At 33.5% G+C, this 23,786-nt stretch overlaps 1 protein-coding gene across 3 annotated transcripts in view; it reads right to left on the reverse strand.

Moving 5' to 3' along the window:
- Positions 1 to 23,786, reverse strand: part of LOC145243379 (tRNA-dihydrouridine(20a/20b) synthase [NAD(P)+]-like) — a 340,728-nt gene that overhangs the window by 214,286 nt on the left and 102,656 nt on the right. For all 3 annotated transcript variants that reach the window (XR_013862859.1, XM_080106212.1, XM_080106213.1), the window contains exon 8: positions 10,753 to 10,838. Coding sequence is in view for 2 of the 3 variants with exons in the window: in XM_080106212.1 (XP_079962338.1) it covers positions 10,753 to 10,838 (86 nt within the window). In the remaining variant the exon portion in view is untranslated. The remainder of the gene's footprint in view (positions 1 to 10,752; positions 10,839 to 23,786) is intronic.

Here is a 23,786-nt window from a genome sequence, read left to right on the forward strand (position 1 = left end):
ACATTGTATTCTACATTGCACTGTAGAGAACCCACTGTTTATTTAATAAAATTATGTTTTACATATAATGACCTGAATTTAAGTTTAAAAGCAAAAGTTAAGTATCATGGTTCAGTTGTGCTTTGAACAGAAACATTCATTTCAAATGCACCACTATATAACAAAGAACACACTGTTAATTTTACATACCGGACCTTTTTGCTTGTGTGGTAATAAAACTTTTCAAATGCACTTGTGATGTTAGGTTGTATAAGGTGTTAACTTTGGTTAAAATCGCTTGTTCTTTCTTTCATCAGATTATTTCGATTATCGATACTTATCAAAGATATTCTGATACAAAACGTATCTAAGAACACTGCCAGATATATAAAGTATATTTGTGTGAAATTTCATAAAAACTGACCCACCCATTGCAGAGTCTATATGAAACGAGCTCACACACACAAAGTTCTTTTTATTTAATAGTAGAGATACACAACCCTTATGTTAAAAATTACAACAAAAAAATAATGTTCATGTTACTCAACGTGTTGCCCAGAATATATATTCCAAAACTCGTAATGGATCATTCATTAGTTTAGAAGACCATCCTGTACATACACACATACCTAACTTTTAATAATTAAATATAAAATTATAAATATATATACATAACTAACTTTATATAGAAAGAAACAATTCTTGTATATAATTTATAATTTTATTTTTGATATAAAACTTTAAAAGACATCTTTTTTCAAAAATGTATGACATAAAAACTGCAATCACTCAGTGCCATTGCCAAATAGGTCACAGATTTTCGAGGATTTAAGCGAAGGGCAGACCAGGACGATGTTGGGTCACCTTTCTTCAATTAATTTACACTTCATTCTAGAAGTAACGAAGCCTTGAGATTTTCTCAGAAGATTTCTTACAGTTGCTCATGTAAGCAATAATTCTCAACACTCGAAGTGGGTGGTTGAAGTGCTGAAGGACAGAGAGAGGGAAAGACAGACTTATAAGTTTATGTTAGCTGTTGAGGTAGAAAACGAGGAACGGGTTTGTGGCTGGCTGGGTTTGTTTAAAGAGGGGAGTAGACTGATGAGTTTGTGGTTGGCTGGGTTGATTGCAAGAAAATAAGAGGAAGTAGTGAGAGATGTTGAAGGTTGTGAGAGCGGCGGGGCTTATGATATGCTTGGTTGGTTGAAAAAGTTGGTTGGTTGGTTGTTTTACGGCATATCAACCCTTTTCAGGTTATTTAATGCCGAATCCAGTGATTTTGAAGAACAATTTTTTTAATAGAGTATATTTGTTTTTTTTGTTTTTTTAAGTCGGTTTCTATTTAACCCATAGTTGGGACCCTAACAGGTACTACCAGTTCGGGTTAGAGTGGACCTGGGAGCAATGGCAATTAAAGGGTGGCTCCACACTCCCCAAAGCCCGCAAGCTGGGGCCTCACCATTGAATATAGTTTAAGATCATATCCAGGACCAGGTTGAAAAAGAGACGAAGAGAAGAATGGAGAAAAGGGTGAGACTGATAGGCATATGGCTAGCTAGGTTATTTAATAAAGAAAGAGAGAAGAGAAAAGTTGGAGAATACAGAGGGGGAGAATGGGGTAAGAGAGGAAGGGAGAAGAAAGAGAGGCGGCAATGAGAAGAGGGCAGGAGAAAGAGAGGGATGATAAGAAAAAGGGAAGAGAGGAAAGGTGGGGAGGGGAGAAAGGGAAAAAGAGGGGTCGGATGAAAGAGAGGAAGGGAGGGGGAAGGACAAAAGAGAGGAAGGAAGAGGAAGGAAGAGAAAGGAAGAGAAAGGAAGAAAGAAAGGAATAAGGAGAGGAAGAAAGAAAGGAATGAATGGGGGAAGGAAAAAAGAGGGAGAGAAAAAAGAGAAAAGGAGGGGAAGGACGAAAGAGAGGAAGGGAAGGACAAAAAAGAGAAATGGAGAGGAAGGACGAAAGAGAGAAAGGGAGAAGAGAAAAAGAGAAGAAGGAAGAAGAGAAAAAGAGAGGAAGGGAGAAGAGAAAAAGACAAGGGAGGGAGAAGAGAAAAAGACAAGGGAGGGGAAGAAAGAATACGAGGGAGGGAGGGGAAGAAAGAGATGGAGAAAGGGGAAAAGAGAAAGAGAGTGAGGAAGGGAAAGGAAGAAAGGGAGGAAGGTGGAAGGAAGAAAGAGAGGGAAGGAAAAAGATAAAAAGAGGAAGAGAGAGGAAGAGAAGAAGGGATGAAAGAGAGGAAGGAAGAGGAATAGATAAAGAGAGGAAGGAGGGGAAAAGAGAAAGAAGAAGGGAGAAAGAGATGAAGGTGGGGAAGGGAGAAAGAGATGAAGGTGGGGAAGGGAGAAAGAGATGAAGGGAGGGAAAAGGATTAAAATAGGGGAAAGGAAGGAAGAAAAAGAGAAAGGAAGGAGAAGGGAGAAAGAGATAAAAAGGGAAGGGAGAAATAGAGGGAGCAGAAAAAGAGAAGGGAAGAAAATGGAAGAGGAAAGAAAGAAAAGTCTTGAGCTTGTTGATTGAATGAGAAAAGTAGAGAAACTGGGTTGGTTTCAAGGAAGAAAATGTTCATTGCATATGAGAAGTCAAGTGACAAAAAATGTACAGGTTATCTAACATTGGTAGTTAATGAAATTAAAAAAACAAAGTTGGATTCTTTGACATGATTCCTTGATGAGCACAAAGGAACCATTTGATTTTTCTCTTTCTTATTCAAGTTAGAAATTAATTTCTAATCAACACTATGCAAAATAAACACATGCCGAGCAGTTTTTATGGATCAATAATTGATTAAATTGGTTGACCGTTCGAATTTCAGGATTAATTTTGAAATTTTTAAATGGTCAATTCAGAAGCAATTTATGGCTTGAATCAAAATTTAAAGGAGGAAAATCAAATATTATGGTTCATTTGGGCTCCTAAATTTGGGAACCATTATTTTCTGCATGCACCCCTGTTGCATTAATAAAACGAAAATTGGCTACTTAGAAGAAGAAGAAGAAGAAGAAGAAGAAGAAGAAGAAGAAGAAGAAGAAGAAGAATGATTTGAGAGAAAAGTCTAGTTGAAAGAGAAAAAAACAAAGAAAAAGAAGTTTTGATGAGAATGCGAGGAGATGACTTGAGAGAAAGAAGGAAGGGTGTAGAGGTGGGGGTTAGTTATTGGGAAAAAAAAGGTAAAGTTTAGTAGCATAGAAAGAGATCCGCGAGTTAGGGTTAAGTTTGGTTGATGAAGAAAAGAAAAGAGAGAGAAAGGGAATGATATCATGAGAGGATAGTTTGGTTAGAGATTTTTGTTCGGAACGAGGTGGGGAGGGGGGGGAGTTTGATAGCTGCAAAAAGGGAGTTTGCTTGGAGGAGAGATAGAGATGATAGCTTGGTTGAAAAAGAAGAAAGGTGGACAAACAGAGCGGGAATTAAGTATATGAGAGTACAATTTGACTGGAAGAGAAAGAAAGGGCGGAAAGAGAGTTTAAGTGGGATGTGAGTGGAAGATATTTCTGAAGTTAGAAACAGAGCATTTGGTGTGTAAGTGACGAGGGGGAGGAAGGAGGTTCATGGAAGAAAGAAAAAAAGAAATAAAGAAAGAAAAAAAGAAAGAAAGAACGAGATAAAGACTGAAGAAGGCGGGTCACATTTTGCCATAGTTAAACTAAAAGAAAAAGAAGCCAGGCATAAAAATAATGCAAGATACGCGCTTGCGTCAGAGGTTTGACGTCAGCAAAGAAGAAGAAGAAACTTATTCAAGGACAGAAGGTTGTGGCTGTGGTGGAGGAGAATGCTAGTGAAGAAGAAGAAGAAGAAGAAGAAGAAGAAGAAGAAGAAGAAGAAGAAGAAGAAGAAGAAGAAGAAGAAGAAACAACAACAAGAAACTCATTCAAGGACAGGGGTCTGGGCTGTGGTAGAGGGTGGCTATTGGGTATTGTTGCTTGTCATAAGGGAGCAATCTGAATGATTCCAACAGAATGAAAGCAACATTTTTTGCAGACATTTTGCAAATAATAAACAAGAGATTTGGTGGAGGAAAAAAAGTGAAACATTTGATAAATCTTCTTTTATTATATAAAGTTGTCTGTGTGTTTGTATGTCCAGCTAAAGCTTACAAAATACACATGAAACGCCTACAAAGTTGGTAGTTTTTTTTATCAGTGTAACATCGGAAAAATATCTCAAATTTAGAAAAAAAAAATTATTCATATAAAGAATTAATTTGTAACTAGTGGAACCTGTGGAAATTCCACAGGGGACTCATTCATATGTAATATATTGATGTTGGCATTCTGTAGATGTTCAGTGTAAATGGAGACGCTCTGATATTATTGTAGCTTTTTTTTTTTAAACTGCAAAAGTATTTATCCAAGTTAGCAAGGACGCCTGATAAAGCCCGGTTGTAAAATACGCTTAAATATGATATTTTAATTCTTGCGGATTTCGTATATATTATTATAGAGTTAATGTTCTATCGATTTTTATATGTTATAAAGTTGCGATTTCAAAAATAAAAAATATATATCCATATGACTTGGGTGCATTAGCTTGAATCGAAACTGAAATAAAAACTTATGAAAATATATATATATATATATATATATATATATATATATATATATATATATATATATATATATATATATATATATATATAGAACTTGAGTTTCTTCCACCATAATCGAAAGCGAAACCAAAACTTATGAAGAATTCTTGGTAAAATTATTTATGACAAGAAATAGAAGAACAGTTAAACGACCCGGATGTAAGCGTGTCACACAAACGAACACACAGGCTCTGGCATTAATATATAGATGTTATAGTGTATTAATAAAGCGTAGGAAATGAGTATGCATTTTTTTTTTTTTTTTTTTTTTTCAAATTAAAAGACGCTAACTTCGGATTTAATTTGTTTTTTTTTTTAACTATTGTCATTTCTCTACAAAGAAAGAGAGTGGGAGAAACTTAGTTTTAGTATTGATCTGGGGGCATCCGTAATTTTATTTGATGTTTTCCGTAGCACTCTGAAGGTCTCCTAAATTTTACTTTTTCACTCCTCACATAAAAAATCATTTCTCGCGGAGGGGGGGGGATTTAACACTATTTCGCATCTTCTATTCAGTTTTTATGGCCCTGGGCAACGCCAAGTAGACCTGCTAGTCTTCTATAAATAGAAATTTTGTCCATCTATCCGTCCGTTACTTACAATTATCAAAAAAACAAAAAAAAACAGCGTAATAAATACACAAAATAGTTCAAATCTTTGATATTTCGAAGTTAGACAAATTCTGGGACAGGGAGAGGAAGGGAGAAAAAGATGAAGGGAGGGGACAAGAGGAAGGGGAAGGGAGAAAAAGATAAAAAGAATGGAAGGGAGAAAGAGAGGGAGAGGAAGGGAGAAAAAGAGGAAGGAAGGAAGGAAGGAGAAGGGAGAAAGAATTTGTCTAATTTCGAAATATCAAAGATCTTAACTACTTTTAGAAATTGAAAATATTGTATTAATAAATAAAGTGCATATCATAACCGAAACCTTGATATCTTCAGTCTAATGTTCTACTAACTGAGCTATTTGAACTTCCTTATAAATAGAGCTTAAAACATTACCTTACCAAAGTAATTATAACTTTGATATGACGTCATAAATTTCTTATTTAGGTCATGTTTCAAAACATGAATTCAAACATAAGTAATAATAAAAATAGAGAACAGGTAAACATTATTAACGAATTAAGTAAATAATGGATTTACAATCTAGCAAGATATTTCTAAAGTTTTGCATTTTTTCATGGCCCCTTGCGACGATTAAAATCAAGATTTTCTTTAATCATACCCTTATATTATATACAAATATTGCAACAGAATTTTTACTAAAGCTTGTGTCTAGACTCCTTGTTCCAATGTTGATCAAAGTCTATTAAATGATTTGAATTCTAAGGAATGTCTAAATTTTCAGCATCTATATATTAATACGATAGTGTGTGTTATTTTGTGTGTCACGCTTACATCATTTTTCTTCCGAGTGACTGTCGTTCAATTGTTATGATCTTCCATTTCTTGTAATAAATAATTTTACCAGGAATTCTTTGTAAGTTTTGGTTTCGATTATAGCTGAAGAAACTCAAGTTATATATATATATAGTGAATAAATGAAAAAAGACTATATTCAAAAGTTCATGATGTTGACCATCTTATAATTTATTCCTTTAATTCAGTTGACATTAAAAATTTTTGACAGTATCTGTTTCGTAGCACAAAATCAATCACTTAATTATTATATCAATCAGTTAATCTATTATGCCTTTAACTCATCAGAAGAAATAGGAACAATCAATCCGTCAAAAGGAAATAAAGTGCGTTTTGACATGATTAAAATCCGAAAATTGAAAAAGAAGCTGTATTACCTTATAATAGGTTTCCATTACGCCATTACTTTTAACTTTTTATGCTTAAGGTAAACAATTGAGTATTCAGCGTTATTTTTAATCTCAACCAAACATAATATTAGGTTTAGAATTAACTAATACTAAGAATTATAATTGAAATAGTAATAAACTTGATTATAACAGTTAAGTAAACTGAATTATGTATGTTTTCAATTCAAATTAATAAATAATTTAATATAACCGTAATAAACTATTACACATGTTTGCGTATACGAAACTAAACTTAAAAAAAAAAAAGTTTATAATTGTTGATATTATTTTCATAAGTATGCATACATTAATTTGAATTAATAAATTTACTAATTATTAAATAGAACATTTTGGCAGAATATTCCTAAAATAATAGAACATGTAAGTACGAATAGTTTGGTTTAGTGACTTTATTTCTAAAATTTAAAATGGTGTAATGGAAACATATTAAAGGTATTTGCAGCTTCTCTTCCAATTTTCGGATTTTAATCATGTCAAAACGCACTTTATTTCCTTTTGATGAATTGATTGTTGCTATTTCTTCTGATGAGTTAAGAGTAAAATAGATTCACTGATTGATATAATAATTAAGTGATTGATCTTGCGCTACGAAACAGATACTGTTCAGAATTGTAAATGTCAACTGAATTAAAAGGAATAAATAATAAGATGGTCAATATCATGAACTTTTGAATATAGTCTTTGTCATTTATTCACCATATTGCTCTGTAATTACATTGAGCTTCTTAAATAAGGATTGGTATATATTATAAGAAAATATATTTCTACAGAAATATATATATATATATATATATATATTTATTTATTTATTTTTCTTCACAAGTTTTGGTTTCGATTCAAGCTGATGCATCCAAGTCATATGGATATATATTTTCATTTTTTAAAGCACGACTTTATAATATATAAGAATTGATAGAAAATTAACTCTATAATAATATATACGAAATCTGCATAAATTAAAATGCATCCCTGCTAGCTTAGATAAATACTTTTGAAGTTTTAACAAAAGAGCTACAATATCAGGGCATCTCCATTTACGCTGAACATCTACAGATTGCCAACATCAATATATATGAAAGTCTGCTGCGGAATTTCCACAGGTCCCGCTAGTTAAACTTAAGAAATTGAAAATCAGGGAATTCTAAGCAAATCTTTCTAATGCTTATGAATCAAATTCAGTATGAATTTGATATATTTGAACTTATGCTCTCTAAATTTATACCCACTAAAACCTCTTTTAATATACTTTAAAGAAACTGAAATTTGGGAATATCTATAGTTCAAATTTCACAAATATGGTAGATATCTAAATTTTTCAAGAAAGCATTTACCCCACATTTTATTAACCTCCTACAAATAAAACTAAATATAGTTCATATTACAATACCTTATGCCGAGCAGATGTGTTCTAGAATTCATAGTGATTTGTTGATTAGTTTAGGAGTGAATCGTATATATATATACAAATATACGCACATGCGTAAATTTATAAAAACTCTTTTCTCCAAATAACATCAAAAGATGCTTTAAGGTTTTACATATCAGAAATGAAAATGTTGCCAAAATTTTATACAGAATAGAGTTTATTACACTTAAAAACATTCTCCGCTCATAATATCAGTTCCTTTGATAGGTGAATGATCATTCTACCATCAAACTATTAAGCTCTAAAACGTAGTATTGTTTATGTACTTAAAGATAAGGAAGTCATTAGTTCTTGAAGATTTTCTTTCTGTGCATATATATATATATATATATATATATATATATATATATATATATATATATGCAATATCAACTACCTACCAAGAAATAAAAAAAAAAACATAATAAAAATAAATTTGCAAAAAATAAAAAGATGCCACGAATATTATACCAGGTTTGTTTACAACGTGTAAAGACCAAGGCCAAGAGATCTAACATTTGGGGTATTTTTCTGAAAACATGATTTTTCAGTAACATTTGGAGTATTTTTCTGAAAACATGATTTTTCAGTAACATTTGGGGTATTTTTCTGAAAACATGATTTTTCAGTAACATTTGGGGTATTTTTCTGAAAACATGATTTTTCAGTAACATTTGGGGTATTTTTCTGAAGACATGATTTTTCAGTAACATTTGGGGTATTTTTCTGAAAACATGATTTTTCAGTAACATTTGGGGTATTTTTCTGAAGACATGATTTTTCAGTAACATTTGGGGTATTTTTCTGAAGACATGATTTTTCAGTAACATTTGGGGTATTTTTCTGAAGACATGATTTTTCAGTAACATTTGGGGTATTTTTCTGAAGACATGATTTTTCAGTAACATTTGGGGTATTTTTCTGAAGACATGATTTTTCAGTAACATTTGGGGTATTTTTCTGAAAACATGATTTTTCAGTAACATTTGGGGTATTTTTCTGAAAACACGATTTTTCAGTAACATTTGGGGTATTTTTCTGAAGACATGATTTTCAGCTGAAGTTTTGTATTATATCATGAATTACATTTGGATTATAAATTCGTGAGCATACTTTAAAATCTCAAAATTTTATTTTATTTTGATCTATTAAAGCAATAATTTATATTGTTATCATTTCTTCAAAGTTACTATGTGGATCATTCAAAAAAGTAAAGCCTCCACTTTTTTTTAACTCAAAAAGTTGAAGAGCTACAAAGACAGGAGTGGTACCATTAAAACGAGCGGCTTTTTGTGCTCCAGAATTTATTTTTCTACATTGTCAGCACCATTTTCAATGCATTTTTGTAAGCAATGAGCGATGAATATGCATGGGCGCCTGAAGGATGCTTTGTCATATCAGGATCATTTAGAGAATAAAACCTCCTATTTCTTTTTAACTACAAAAAATTGAAGGGCTACGAAGACGGGAATGGTACCATTAAAATGAGCGACCTTTTCTGCTCCAGAATTTATTTTTCTACATATGCCCTTTTGCTAGGAATTCAATGATGTATCTTTACTTTTGACACATGTCCATGACAGAGATTGTTTTCTTAGTCTCACACTGTCAATATCTGCAACAGAGATATGAAACTTTTAGATCATGAATGCATAAGTTCAGTCATTATAACAATGGAATTTTCAATCTCTTCTGATCCATTCGGGTTGAATGAAAAAATAGGTGGCATTACTTTTAGTACGCCCTTTGTAGTTAGATATTGATATGTCCCATGAAAGGGATATATTTGTTTGAAGTAGCTGAGTAGCTTTGGCTACAATAATTCAGTATTGCAATTTAGTAGGACGCCTTAATGAACGAGTTTGCAGTCGGAACTGGTAATATTTTAAGTATGAAGCTTTTGGCACATCTTTCAACGTCTATTGCAGGGTGCTCTTAATCAGCCAATCATATTCTTTCTAGGAAGAACCCGGATGTACTCATATTCATTATATCGGGGATATACTTTCTAAAAGTTTCATGTCATAATCTTTTTTTTATAGTTTTTAGTTTTCTTTCCATATTGACAATTTGTTTATTCAAGAGCGAAAAGTTATTTCCTAAGAAAAAGCCACAAAAATCCTTTACTATAATTAGCCAAAAAAGCTTTCAATTATCTCTATAACGATTTGTTAAATCAGCTTTTGTTTTCAGCAACCCCTATCTGAACAGACAAACAGTTTAGGACAAGTTCTTAATGGATGACTGGATTTCTCACTCATCTTTTGCCAAAATACCTAAAATAAATATGGTTTACTGAGAAGTTTTGCTTTCTTGTTGATTTTTCTGTGAATTTTATGGAATTGTGATTCCCTCCAGAATTGAAATGCAATGGAATTAAACATAACGATAACTTGAGAGAGAGAGAGAGAGAGAGAGAGAGAGAGAGAGAGAGAGAGAGAAAGGAAGAGAAATATATATACATAGAATACAGCATAATTACGTTATTAGACCTGGTCAGTACTAAAATAGGTGACCATTCGGGAATTCCGGGTGCTGTATGTGCTCTCCGCTTATCTTGGCATTGTTTCCAGTCGTCCTGGACGTCCCCTTGTCACTAGACTCAAACAAGGAGAGGTCAGGTTGAGGATTGCGCAATCCTTGCCTCACAATTACATGCACAGCTACCCTTACAGGAGGCATCCATTGTCTTTTGAAGCTGAACGAAGGCGATGACGATGATATTATATATATTATATATATATATATATATATAGAGAGAGAGAGAGGAATAGAAAGAGAAATAAAGAGAGAAATGAAGCTAGAGAAAGATTGTGTGTATTATACTTGTAGAGTTCAAATAGAACCACTAAAGACAATCATGAAATAATATCAAAGTATTTTCTTTTGAACATTTTTTTTTCTTTTTTGATAAAATACACTTTTTGTATTTACGAAAAAAAAAATGTCTGACTTACCCAATCCTTTACACATTGTTCTGGTGTGTTCTGATGCCCGTCAAACATTGCAGGATTGGCCAACATCCCCCGTGCAGCCATAACACCTGCACAAAAAAAAGACAGAGGGAAGATACAATATAATTAAATGCATAATTAGAAATCAAAACTAAGAAGCAATTAATTGTATTTCTGTTATGCATAAGTTTTAATGGACATCTAAAATAGAATCAATACAAAACAGTGTTTTCTTCTTCCTATAAACAGCTTGTCTAAAAGTAATTTTTGCGTGTTGCGAAAATATATCCAATGCTAAATTGAGTTGGTATTCCGGTCTTACACAGCTTGTCTGAAACCAATTTAGCATATATATAATAAATAGTAGCTAACCAAAATTATGGTGCTTATTTAGTATTTACCCATCAATTGTTTTTGCATTTTTTACAGAACATTTTTTTCTCTTTACTTTTTCTCTGTACAATTACCGATCTTGTCACTAGAGAATTCTATTTTATTTGTAACTAGCAGGACCCGTGTACCGGCGTTGCATGGTGGAAGCATGCCCCACCCCTACTCCATCTGTAAACAGATAATCAATTAAATTACGGTTGTTAGTGGGAGCTACTGCCGACCCAGTATAATAGTGGGTAATGGTACTCGTGGACAAAATGAATATACCGTTGCGAAGTAATGATGTATATATATATATATATATATATATATATATATATATATATATATATATATATATATTGAAGAGTTTAGATTCCAAATAATCAAGTACATTTTCTAATGATTTGTTTCGGAAAAAAAATTACTGAATTTTATATAAAGAAATATGTAGTGTAAATAAAATTGTTGGCAAAAAATAAGTTTGTTTTATTTCATTCAATAAACTTCCATAATTTTCTTTCGACATAAAAATTACAAAAAAAAAAAAAAAAAGAAGTGTAAATAATTGGGAGCTAACCTTTCCAATGTAGTTATGATGAAGACGTCGTCGTTGTTATTTTTATATGTTTTTAGAAAAAATCTTAATATAAAAGTCGCAAGTATTTTGGAGCTAAAGTCTTCAATGCATTTGAAATGTGTTGTTTCAAAAGATCACAATTAGTCAGGTTATTAATGTAATTTTGTGAGAACTTTTTGGAGATTTGCAAACTTATACATTTTTGGAAAGTTTTTTGTCTCAGGAATCAGAAAATCAATGTTTGCATTTGTCCTGATGCATATATGGTTGCCATATTGGATTTACAAAATGGCTGCCGTAAGATGTACGTTTTGTAATATCTCAGCTTCTAAATAAGCTGGAACACTGATTTTAACTGCTAAACCTACATTTTCAGGGCCAGGGAAACCAAGGGTGGTGGTTATAAAATTTTCCCAGATGTGTATATGGCAGCTATATTGGAATTTACAAAATGGCCGCTGTAAAATGTATGTTTTAAAATATCTTGGCCTCTAAATAAGCTGGAGCACTGATTTTAACTGCTAAACCTATATTTTCAGGGTCATAGAAGCCAATGGTGGTAGTTATAAAGCAACAACATTTTTAACATTTACCTTTACATGCATAACTGGGTTCAAACTAATGTGGTGTTGTTTTATTGCAATATCTTTGTAATAAAAAATATGTATCATTTATAAATTCATACTTCAGCTGTTCCTAAAAAAATCTGGCTTTTACATCACTAATTCAAATTGTTAATTTACCTCTAATACTTTGAGAACTTGTAGTTTTTGTATTGCTATTCTAACATTACTGTAATTCTCTCTGTGTTTGTAGGTTAAGCATGAGTGATGAGTCGCAAAGTAGAGAGAAGGCATGTCAAACCAAGAAGTCCATTAACTAGAAGCAGTGCATTCTCTGCCAGTCTGATGATAAAAAGAACGGAGTCTTGGTGCAATATCATCGATTAGAGTCCTATGGGCTCATACTGCAAGTAATTCTAGAGAGAGCTAGTTTGAATGATGGTGACTATGTCCAAGTCCAAAGGCGACTGCAGAACTGCACACCAGAAACAATGTGTGAAGAGAGGGCGGTCTGGCATCACATGTCATTTGAGTGCAACTAACAAAGTTGAAATACAACATGCAAGAGATCGCAACGCACACGTTTAACTACAGGACACTACACAGCCAAAAAATCTGGCCAGAAAAGAGGAAGCACAGAAGAGGCTGTTCCAAGCCCCTCTACATCTAGTTCTGCATTGCCATTCACACGATCACATACAAGTCCACTGGATAAGAAAGAGTTCTTCTTCTGCCAACAGGACAATGGCCAACTGTACCAGATCAGGACTGAGAATGCAGGTAAAAATCTCAAAGATGCTGTGGAAAGGTCCCATAATCCTGCACTGAAGACTAGGCTGAACACCTGCATATCACCAGGTGATGTACATGCAATTGATGCCCTATACCACAAAGCTTGCTGGACCAAAAATGTACTCCATACTCTTCAAAATACTAACACTAGCAAAACTGCTGAGGAACTTTTTCTACAAAAGGCGAGTCTGCTTGAGCTGATGAATCTTATTGATGTAGAAACAAAAAACAAAGCATACATTGGGATGGATGATATTGAAACGAGTTATGTTAATATGCTTGGTTCAGAGGTTTTTGAAAGTCACGCACCTGTATTCAGTAGAAAATGACTGAAAGAAAGGATCCTTACTTATTTGCCACACCTGAAGTCTGTTCGACCAAACATAAGGAATCCAACTGTCCTCTACTCCCGAGATGCATGTGAAGAGGACATGGTTAATACCTCAATGACAACTGGTAAGGAGGAAGAGAACAGCATGAAGACAATCTACAAAGCAGCACAGGTGATAAGGAAAAGCATTGCAACCTTCAAACAGCCTAAGGAAAGAAATGTCATGCAGGTATCTAGTGACAATAATGATGTTCCAGCTGAATTATACACCTTAATCCATTGGATAATGGTTGGGCCTGCTGAAAAGCTGGAAACTGTAAGGAGAACCAAATATGTTGAGCAAAACTGAAGGTGAGCCAGAATGTCATGTATGGGTTCAAATCCAATAAACAGGTAAGGTACAAGCCAAGCTATGAATCAGCATTCAAGTCACCCTGTGCACGAAGGAACCCTCATGTTCTGAGACTGGCACTGACTGTCCACCATGACACATGCAACAAGAAGCTGTTGAATCTTCTCAATGCTCATGGCTATGCTATTTCACATCGCCGTGTCCTTCTCTTGGAAACTGCTCTGGCAAATGCTGTTACAGAAAACATCAGAGCATACCAAGACCTCTATGTATCACTATTCCTGAAGAAGCTGACAAGAGAAGACATGCCCCATGAAGACCAGTCACCTCAAGCTGGAAGTTCTACCCACCAAGATGCAATGGATACAGGATTAACAGAGCCCACATCTACTGATCAACCAAGTTGGAAGATAGCACTGGTGGATGGCATGGTGCTTGTGCAGAAGCTGAGCAAGAAACCCGCGACTCTAGTGACAGTCAAGGATCTGAGTGGCTGCTTCAATGACAGACTCACGCAACTAACACGAGATTATGATGAAATCATCTTTGTTTTTGATACATACTGAGCAGATTCTCTGAAGAGTGCAACCAGAGATAAACGAAGACAAGGAAAAGCTTCTGTTCAGCATCAAGTCAGAGATGACACTATCATCAAACACATCCCAATGAGGAGGTTCCTCTCCCATGACAAGACGAAGGCTGGTCTGACTGACTATCTTGCTGCCCAAACTCTAGAGTACAACAGGGGATCATCCAAGCTGATCATCACATCTGCTTCTGGATACACTAAGAGCAACAAAGACCTGAGGTAAATAACCATGAGGAAGCAGACATGCTGCTGATCCAGCAGGCTGTGCTGGCTTCACAGCAAAACCCACCTGATGCACAATTAGTATTGCAGATCTACCTCAAAGCAGATGCAGATGTTTTCAATGCTCTGCAAATGCTTATGGATGAAGCAGAAGTGACAGAAGGAATGCTGTCAACACTGGAGTCCTTTGTATGTGCAGCTTACTCGCTAAAAGGGATCAACATAAAAACAAACCCTGAACTACAATGGCATCTGTTCTGCAAGCATAGGTCAGAAAGTGACAGGCTCCCTCTAACACCTGGAGCTCTAAAGCAGCATATTTTAAGAGTCCATGTCCAAGCAAGGGTATGGGCACAAGCAGCCATTGCTCTGCAGATTTTATAACTGGATCCCCTGGAAAATGGGTACTTCAAACAATTGGATGGCATCCTGAAACCAATGACCACAGATGTCCCCCCAGCCCCTAAGGTCATCCTTGAGATGGTCACATGCAAATGTATATTTGACTGTTCTTCTGGCAGATGTTCTTGTAGGTCTAAAGACTTAGCCTGTACTGACATGTGTCAGTGCAGCAGCCAGTGCAAAAATAATGAAAATTCCCAATCTGTGATGTATGAAAGTGATGTTGATGATGATGATGTTGATGATGATTATGCATAGACTATGATCAAACATCTCATTATGTTTAAAATGGTTACATTCAAAGTTTACAGGTAAAAGGCATTTCAATAAAAATAACTCTGATTTAGTATCTGACTAACTACCAGGGTTGTTAAGTTTTTTACCTATATGTTTTAATGGGGAAGGGGCGGGTACAAAGGATGAAATGATAACTTGGACCATTGACTTCCTTGACACTGAAAATGTAGGTTTAGCAGTTAAAATCAGTGTTCCAGCTTATTTAGAAACCGAGATATTACAAAACGTACCTTTTATGGCAGCCATTTTGTAAATTCCAATATAGCTGCCATATACACATCTGGGAAAATTTTATAACTACCACTATTGGCTTCCTGGACCCTGAAAAGGTAGGTCTAACAGTTAAAAGCAGTGTTCCAGCTTATTTAGAAGCTGAGATATTACAAAACGTACATCTTATGGCGGCCATTTTGTAAATCCAATATGGCCGCTATTTACGCATCTGAGCAAATGCAAACATCGATTTTCTGATTCCTGAGACAAAAACCTTTCCAAAAATGTATAGGTTTGCAAATCTCCAAAAGTTCCCACAAAAGTTTAAATTGTGGCATTTGGAAACTGACTAAATGTAGTATTTTTTTTATTATGCTAAACTTCACCTTTTCTGTTCTCGGTCAGTGGAGGAGAAATTCTTTATGACTGAGACAATTTTTATTTTTGTTCCTATCCAGACTGCCCTTTTTTGGGGATCTGGATTTCCCCCACATTAAAAACCGACCCTTATCTAACTCTGCTCTCGTGGGGAGGCAAGTAAAGAGGAACATCACCAATGTACACACAGTGTGTTTAATGGTGTAAGAACTCAGGTTTGTTGTTGCTTTGACAAAAAGGTCATTGTCATCGTCGATGAAGACGTCGTTGTATTTTTTTTTTTGCAAGTTTTTCGGAAAACTTTTAATAATAAAGTCGTAAGCTAAACTCCTCAATATACAAGTACATATGAAATGCATAGTTGTTAAACATAGTGTGTTTTATGATAAAAGAACTCAGAGTTGTTGATGTTTTGATGAAGGCGTTGTCGTCGTAGACGTCGGCCTTGTTTTTGTTTATGTGTTTAGGAAAAATCTCAATAGAAAAGTTGCATATATTTGTGAGGTAAACACTTCTAATATATAAATGTATATGTAATGCATAGTTTTGAAACATCACCAATGTCCACGCAGTGTGTCGTGGTAAAATAACTCAGATTTCTTGATGCTTTGTCCAAGGTGTTGTAGTCATCGTCGATGAAGAAGTCGGCATTTTTTTTTTTCCTGTGTTTAGGAAAAGATTAATGAGAATCTTATAGTTGATGTTCTATTTTAAAGTTTGTAATAGAAAGCAAGTAAATGGATTATATTAAGTTCGTTTAATGATTTTTTTCTCTCTTGTAATGTTACATCTTACCTATACATTAAATGTAATTGAATCTGGGACCAAAAATGTGTCTCTTAGTAATGCCATTTTGTATTGTTAGTAGCGTTCGTTTATAAAGCAAATTACTGTCTTCCAGAATATGAGAATTATCAGAGCACAGCCAATCAGAATGGATGAAATTTGGAGAGGGAGACTTTATTGTTTTGAATCGGATATTGGAAATATTATCTTATGCCTATGTATAATATGCGCCAGTTACGATACGTGTAATCACAGTATACGTGAAATATATAGAATTGGTCCTGGTGGAAACTGGGGGCAGTGGTAGGACTAAATATTTGAGAGAAAAATAGGGACTCCTTCCTCTAAAGATGTTGCGATGGTGATGGTGATGCTCGTCGGATGCAATGTAGCATTTTAATATCACAACTGAATTTGTTTAAAATTGTGTCCAAAAGCTACATAAGATAATGGCTATATGCCTAGCTGTATTGAATTTGTATGTGGCATTTGTTGTTGCAAACCTACAATACTTTGGTCCAGAGGGGACTTTCTGCAGTCATTTTATTATGTAGGATATTTTTTATCGAATATTTCAGATATTATATATGCTATAATGAATGTGTTAAATAATATAGAAATTAAATGAAAAATGATCACCCACTTCCTGAGCATCATTAACTTAACATTTTTTCTGTGTACACTTACCGAGTATATCGCTTGAGAATTTCGTTTGTTTTTTGTTTTTTTTCTTTTTTTTTTAATATTTTACATTTTAGATTGAAGGATCACATTACTATGTAAATTTAATGTAAATTGATCATCCACTACTTAACGACCACCAATTTCTATACAGGACAGTGTGTAAGTGATAAAATTAGTTGCAATGTTATTATGTAATAACCAAATTTTTTTTTTGGCGGGGGGGGGGGTCAACCATAAATATTTGTGTGGGTAGGGATAATTAATCTTAAACATTTTGTTTTAAATTTTGTTGTTTTTCAGACTTGTGTAAAATAATACACAATTTATTTTTTTATTTTTTTTTACATAGGTTTTATTTTTGTTTTTTTTTGTATTTGCTTTTTTAGGCTTTCATTGTTTTTCACATTTTTTTTTCTTTAAAAAGTTAAGACATTGCCCATAGAAGTCAGGTTGATGTGCTAACGAACTGTGTTCATTCGTCAGTTTCTGTTGCTTGGGCAAACTAGTGTGTTCTTGGTTCATTTAAACATCATTTCTAGTGGTGCTCGAATGTGAAGAGCAAAGGTATGGCGAAAGTATACACACTCAAGCGACAAGTGTTTCCAAATCACACAAAAAAAAAAAGCAAAACATGCAGTGCAAATTTTTTTTTTTTTTTTTTAATGCTGTGCAATGAATTCATTATTTCATGGAAATTGTTGAACCAAAAACAAAAATTAAAATCACTTGCACACTTTTCCACTCAATTATTTTGAAATTATATCATAGAAATTTAAGTTAAAAAAAAAAACGAAATACAAGAAAAAAAAACAATCAATAAAGAAAGGATTCCCAGAAATTGTTACCATTATAAAAAGTCAAAACAAAAATAAGTTAAAAAAAATTGGTTACACTTTTTTTTTTACAATAAGTTTCTGAAAATTGGTGATAATCAAGAAATGGGTAATAATTTTACATTAAATGCACGTAATAAACTGGCCCCCCTCCCCCGTCTAAAGCCTAAAATATTGGATAAAAAAAATAAGTAAAACGGATTTTCTAATGACACAATAGATAATTGTACACAGAAAAATTGGTGTAAAACAAATGTGAAAACATGTGATTGTTAAATACTGAAAAAAGTGCAAAAACTGAATAGACATGTGACACCCTGTTGATCCACATGAAGACTTATTTTCCCTGCAATCTTGCCATGTTTTTTTTTATTATTAGTGCTTATCATCTTATGTGTCAGTCCACTCTACAGGAAGGAGACTAATTAATTAATACCTGAATAATTATTTTCATTTTATGATGATATCCATACAGTAATTTATGCTAATTTTCAGACATTAATAGTTTTGTATTATTACTGTTCTCATCTGGAGTGTGATTTTCACAACGTTTCGGTCGATGTAACCTCCGACCTTCTTCAGGTGTATCTTGTCGAACTCTGGAATATTTCTGTCAAACTCGGGAATTTGGACGGAATTTCGCAAGGACCCGTGGTGCAGTGGTTAGAGTACTGGGAAAAATCAGTTGTAAAAGTGATATTCTCCTGAAGGTTGAAGGTTCGATTCTCAGTGAGGATGATCGAAAAAATACATTTGCGAATTACTTAGGACCTCTGTCCAGTTATAGCTGATGAAACAAGAGCACGCTACCCCTGTGACGTAAATAAAGGGTTTCGCTCGAAATTCCGTCCAAATTCCAGAATTTGACAGAAACATTCCCAAGATCGACAAGATACACCTGAAGAAAGTCGGAGGTTACATCGACCTAAACGTTGTGAAAATCACACTGAAGATGAAAACAGTAGTCCGATGAATTATAATACAAATAACGAATCCTCATCTCAAAAATTCAGAAACGTCATTGATAGTTCTGTTTTATTTATCTGTTTCATGGCATACTAATTGCATTTATTTGGCGTTGCCTGGGGCTATTTTAAGTTTTATTTCACTCATTTGCCCTTTTTTCCACTTTTCGCCTTTTCCTTTAATTTTTTGTGAGAAAATGTTTTCAATTTTTGCAAAGATAATTCAATGAACGAAATATGTCACTAAAAAATGTTGAAATTTAACTTCAATACATTCAAGCATTTTTTTCCTTTTACTGACGAAATATTTTTAAACAGCTGTTGCATGTTGGTCCTTTGTCCTCTCCCTTTTCTTTTAATTACATTTTTGTTAAGTTTACTTGAATTATTTAAGGTATTATTACATTACTTGAATAAAATTGCTTAAAATAATGACATAAATATGATAACAAGTTACATTTGAATATGAACAGCCACAAACAATATGTTGTCTGGCAATTTTATTATACAGAAAGTAAAAAAAGAGACATTTTATGTGTCACCTAATACTGAAACTCAATATCGATATTCAACTTTTTGTGGGTTTTATTTAATGGCAATTCCTTTTGGCATTATTTAGCAGCAACTTCTTTTGGCGCTATTTAACGGCAGCTCCTTTTGGCATTATTTAATTCTAAAACAGAATACTGGTTGTAATTCAGTAATAAATTTACTTTTACTGTTTTATAGAATTTGAGATTTTTTAGAATGCTAACACACAATAACTATTGCAAAGAATTTACTTAACAAAAACTACTATTTTAACTAAATCTGAAGTTATATGCAGTGAATATTAATTATTTAGAGAACTTTCTCGAACATAAGTGATCATAACAGATCTAATTGAATTTGAACTCAGTCCACCGATTTCAATCCAATGAGAACAACTGATCTCCCGTTCCCCTTTTTTTTTGAAGGCTAAACTTGACACATTATTAAACTCTCTAAACGACATTCTTTGTTTGATCTTCTAAGACCTTAGTGTTTCAGTAGATTATATATTCTGTGAAAGCCATTTTACTTTTTTTTTTCTTCATCTGCCATTAGTTGATAATCCTGCCATTGGTTCAAGCAGAAAATTGTTCAGATGAACCGATTTGAGTCAGACTGACTGACACTATCACTTGATGGGTGGGCATTAGTATGCATTTGAAATAAGATTTTACCATAAAAACAAAAGAAATACACCCACCAACCTATAGGCATGCACACATACAAACATATACATACACACATACACATGAAAATCTATTTGCATCTATATTTATATATATAGTTTGGTGTGTAGAGAAATATATATATTGAGTCTACATTGATATTGGCTTACATTCATTAGGTAGCGAATAATAGCGTAAAGGTTAGAAGCACCGACTGTTAGCTCAACAGCCGAATTTCATTCCCAGCTTAAGGCACTTGTTTGTCTCGTCCCACTGAAAAGCTGTGACACAGCGAAACAGTTTGTCTGTGGATAATAATATTAGTCCTCGTGCGAAAGAGCAGGACACAAAATGTTTTAAATAATAATAACAATAACAAAGACTTTCGCTGGCGAGGACTACTATTGACCGTAAACAGTTATACAGTCCTTTTGAAATTTTCATCTCTATTTTTCTCGTTATGTACTGAATATGTGTTAATGAAACCTATATGAAATTAAATTTTAAAGATTTTCTATTCTGAAACAAGTTTTAAAAACTTTAATCTAAAAAAGTTATTTTAAAGTTTTTGTTAAAAAAAATTCAGATTTTCTCATTATTCAGACCTGTATTATAAAGAGGGGGTTGCAAAAAATGAGTTGTGGTGTGAAGAGAAATACAAACTGAGAGAGAATATTCAGACCTGTAATAATAAAAAGAGGGGGTTGCAAAAAATGAGTTGTGGTGTGAGGAGAAATACAAACTGAAATAGAGAGAAGGAGAGTTTTAAAATATAATCTTAAAAAGATAAGATACAAGTTAGAAAAGCATTTCATCCAAGGCATGAAAATTGTTTAAGAAAATGTTTTTACTATAGGCTTTAAAAATAAAGGTACAAGATTCAATTTGAAATTTATTTATCTTCAAAGTGCACTTTTATAAATTTTACAAAGTAAGGTATAAAAATTTAATTTAAATTGAATCAAAAAATTACCTTGGATTTATTTTATGTAATGTACATTTTGTTACAATTTAAAAACATTATCTTTCATCTAGCAATTAATGATATAGATATAAAGTTTTCAACAATTTTTTTTAAAAAGTGCAACAGAATGTACATTACATAAAATAAATCCAAGGTAATTTTTTGATTCAATTTAAATTACATTTTTATACCTTACTTTGTAAAATTTATAAAAGTGCACTTTGAAGATAAATAAATTTCAAACTGAATCTTGTACCTTTATTTTTAAAGCCTATAGTAAAAACATTTTGTTTAACAATTTTCATGCCTTGGATGAAATGCTTTTCTAACTTGTGTGTGTGTAGATTGGAATGTTTTTATAGAAATCGTTTGAGACAAGGCATAAAGCCACTTGATGTAAGGAGCTAACAATAACGAAAGATGTTTATCTCAAAGACGGGAGATGCCTATTGACCTTTACCTTGAAAAGAATATAATATCATATTCATTATATCGGGGATATACTTTCTAAAAGTTTCATGTCATGACCTTTCTTTTTCTTTTTAGTTTTCTTTCCATATTGGCAATTTGTTTATTCAAGAGCGAAAAGTTATTTCCTAAGAAAAGGCCACAAAAATCCTTTACTATAATTAGCGAGAAAAGCTTTCAATTATCTCTATAACGATTTGTTGAATCAGCTTTTGTTTTCAGCAATCTCCATTTGAACAGACAAACAGTTTAGAACAAGTTCTTCATACATGAATGGATTTCTCACTCATCTTTTGCCAAAATACCCAAAATAAATATGGTTTACCGAGTTTTGCTTTATTGTTGATTCTTCTGTGAACTTTATGGAACTGTGGTTGGCCTTTAGGCTAGGATTAAAGTGTAGTATCTGCTTTGATGCTGCACTTCACTTTTTTGGCTTCTGTTAGTGGAGGAGAAATCCTTCATGACTGATACAGATTTATTTTTGTTACTAACCAGAATGCTTCTTTTTGGGGAGCTGGTTTGCCCCCACATCAAAAGCCAACCTTGTGTCTAACTCTGCTCTCGTGGAGAGGCAAGTAAACAAAAAATAAAATTTAAATGCAAGAGTAGAATAAATACACAATGGTAACTTGAAAGAAGGAGAAATATATATATATATCTATACCCCTATAAATTCGTTTTTCTTTTGTGTGTATTGATATTCATATTAAAAACCCTCTTTTCTATTAGTATTTATTTTGCTTCCCCACCAAAGCAAAATGTGACACAAGGTCATTTTTATGTGGGGTTAAACCTGTTCCCCGAAAAAAAGGGAAAAGGGGCACTCTGGTTGGGTCCAAAAATAGTAATTATCCCAGTATAGAGGGTTTCCCCTCCATTGATTGGGACAAATTACATTAAGTGCAGCATCTGCAGAACAGATACTACACTTTGATCCCGGCCCGAAGGCCAAGAACAACAGGGTATTTATTTGCTCCCCCACCGAGCAAATTAGACACAAGGCCGATTTTTTATGTGAGGAGTGAAGGGGAAATGGGGATCAACTCCGGGGGGAGTAGGAGAACTGGATAGTGACAATTGGTATGAAGGGTTTCCCCTATATTGACCAAGGTCGTATGTGTGGGGTTGGTATTTATTTGCTCCCCCACCGAGCAAATTAGGTACAAGGCCGATTTTTAATGTGAAGAGTGAAGGGGAAATGGAAACCAGCTCCCCGGGGAGTAAGGGAGCTGGATAGTGACAATTGGTATGAAGGGTTGCCCCTACATTGATTAAGGTCTTATATGTGGGGTTTCCCCCACATATGGTCTTTGCTTGCAGTATCTGCCGGAACAGATACTACACAAGCCTCTTTTCTAGTTATTTAAAAAGAAAATACAATTTTCTTATATATGGGTTGTGGAAATGCATTCACTAGCAAAAGATCTAGCTAATTTGCATATTCTTTTAAACATTCATTTTAATTAATTTCCTATTAGTTTTTTCGGTTTTCTTATGGGATGATCATCTAGAGTTAACTATTACGTATTCATGCAGATATTCTACATGATTTATACTTGCATAATATTTGCGTAAAATCTTTACAATAAGCAAAAAATTGTTTCCATATATATTTATGTATACGTATATATTTTTGTTTAATCTATTAGTCTATCTATCTATATATCTATAAAAGTGAAAGTGTCTGTGTGTGTGTCTGTCTGTATACATTTCCCTACGCAATAACTCTGTCAATTTTATGTCTACAGACTCAAAATTGTGTATCTTGTTGAACTCAGAAATGTTTTTGTCAAACTCAGGAATTTGGACGGAATTTTGAGCAGAACCCTTTATTTGCTTCACAGAGATAGCATGCTCTTGTTCCATCAGCCATGACTGGATAGAGATCCTAAATAATTCGCAATTGTATTTTTTAATCACCCACACTGAGAATTGAACCTTCAACCTTCAGGAGAATATCACTTTAACAATTGATTTTTTCAAGTACTCTAACCACTGCACCACGGGTCCTCTATCCAGTCATGGCTGATGGAATAAGAGCATGCTA

This window comes from Euprymna scolopes, chromosome 22 (assembly GCF_053919585.1).
Source record: "Euprymna scolopes isolate OS-2025 chromosome 22, ASM5391958v1, whole genome shotgun sequence".
In the NCBI taxonomy this organism is placed as follows: Eukaryota; Metazoa; Mollusca; class Cephalopoda; order Sepiida; family Sepiolidae; genus Euprymna; species Euprymna scolopes.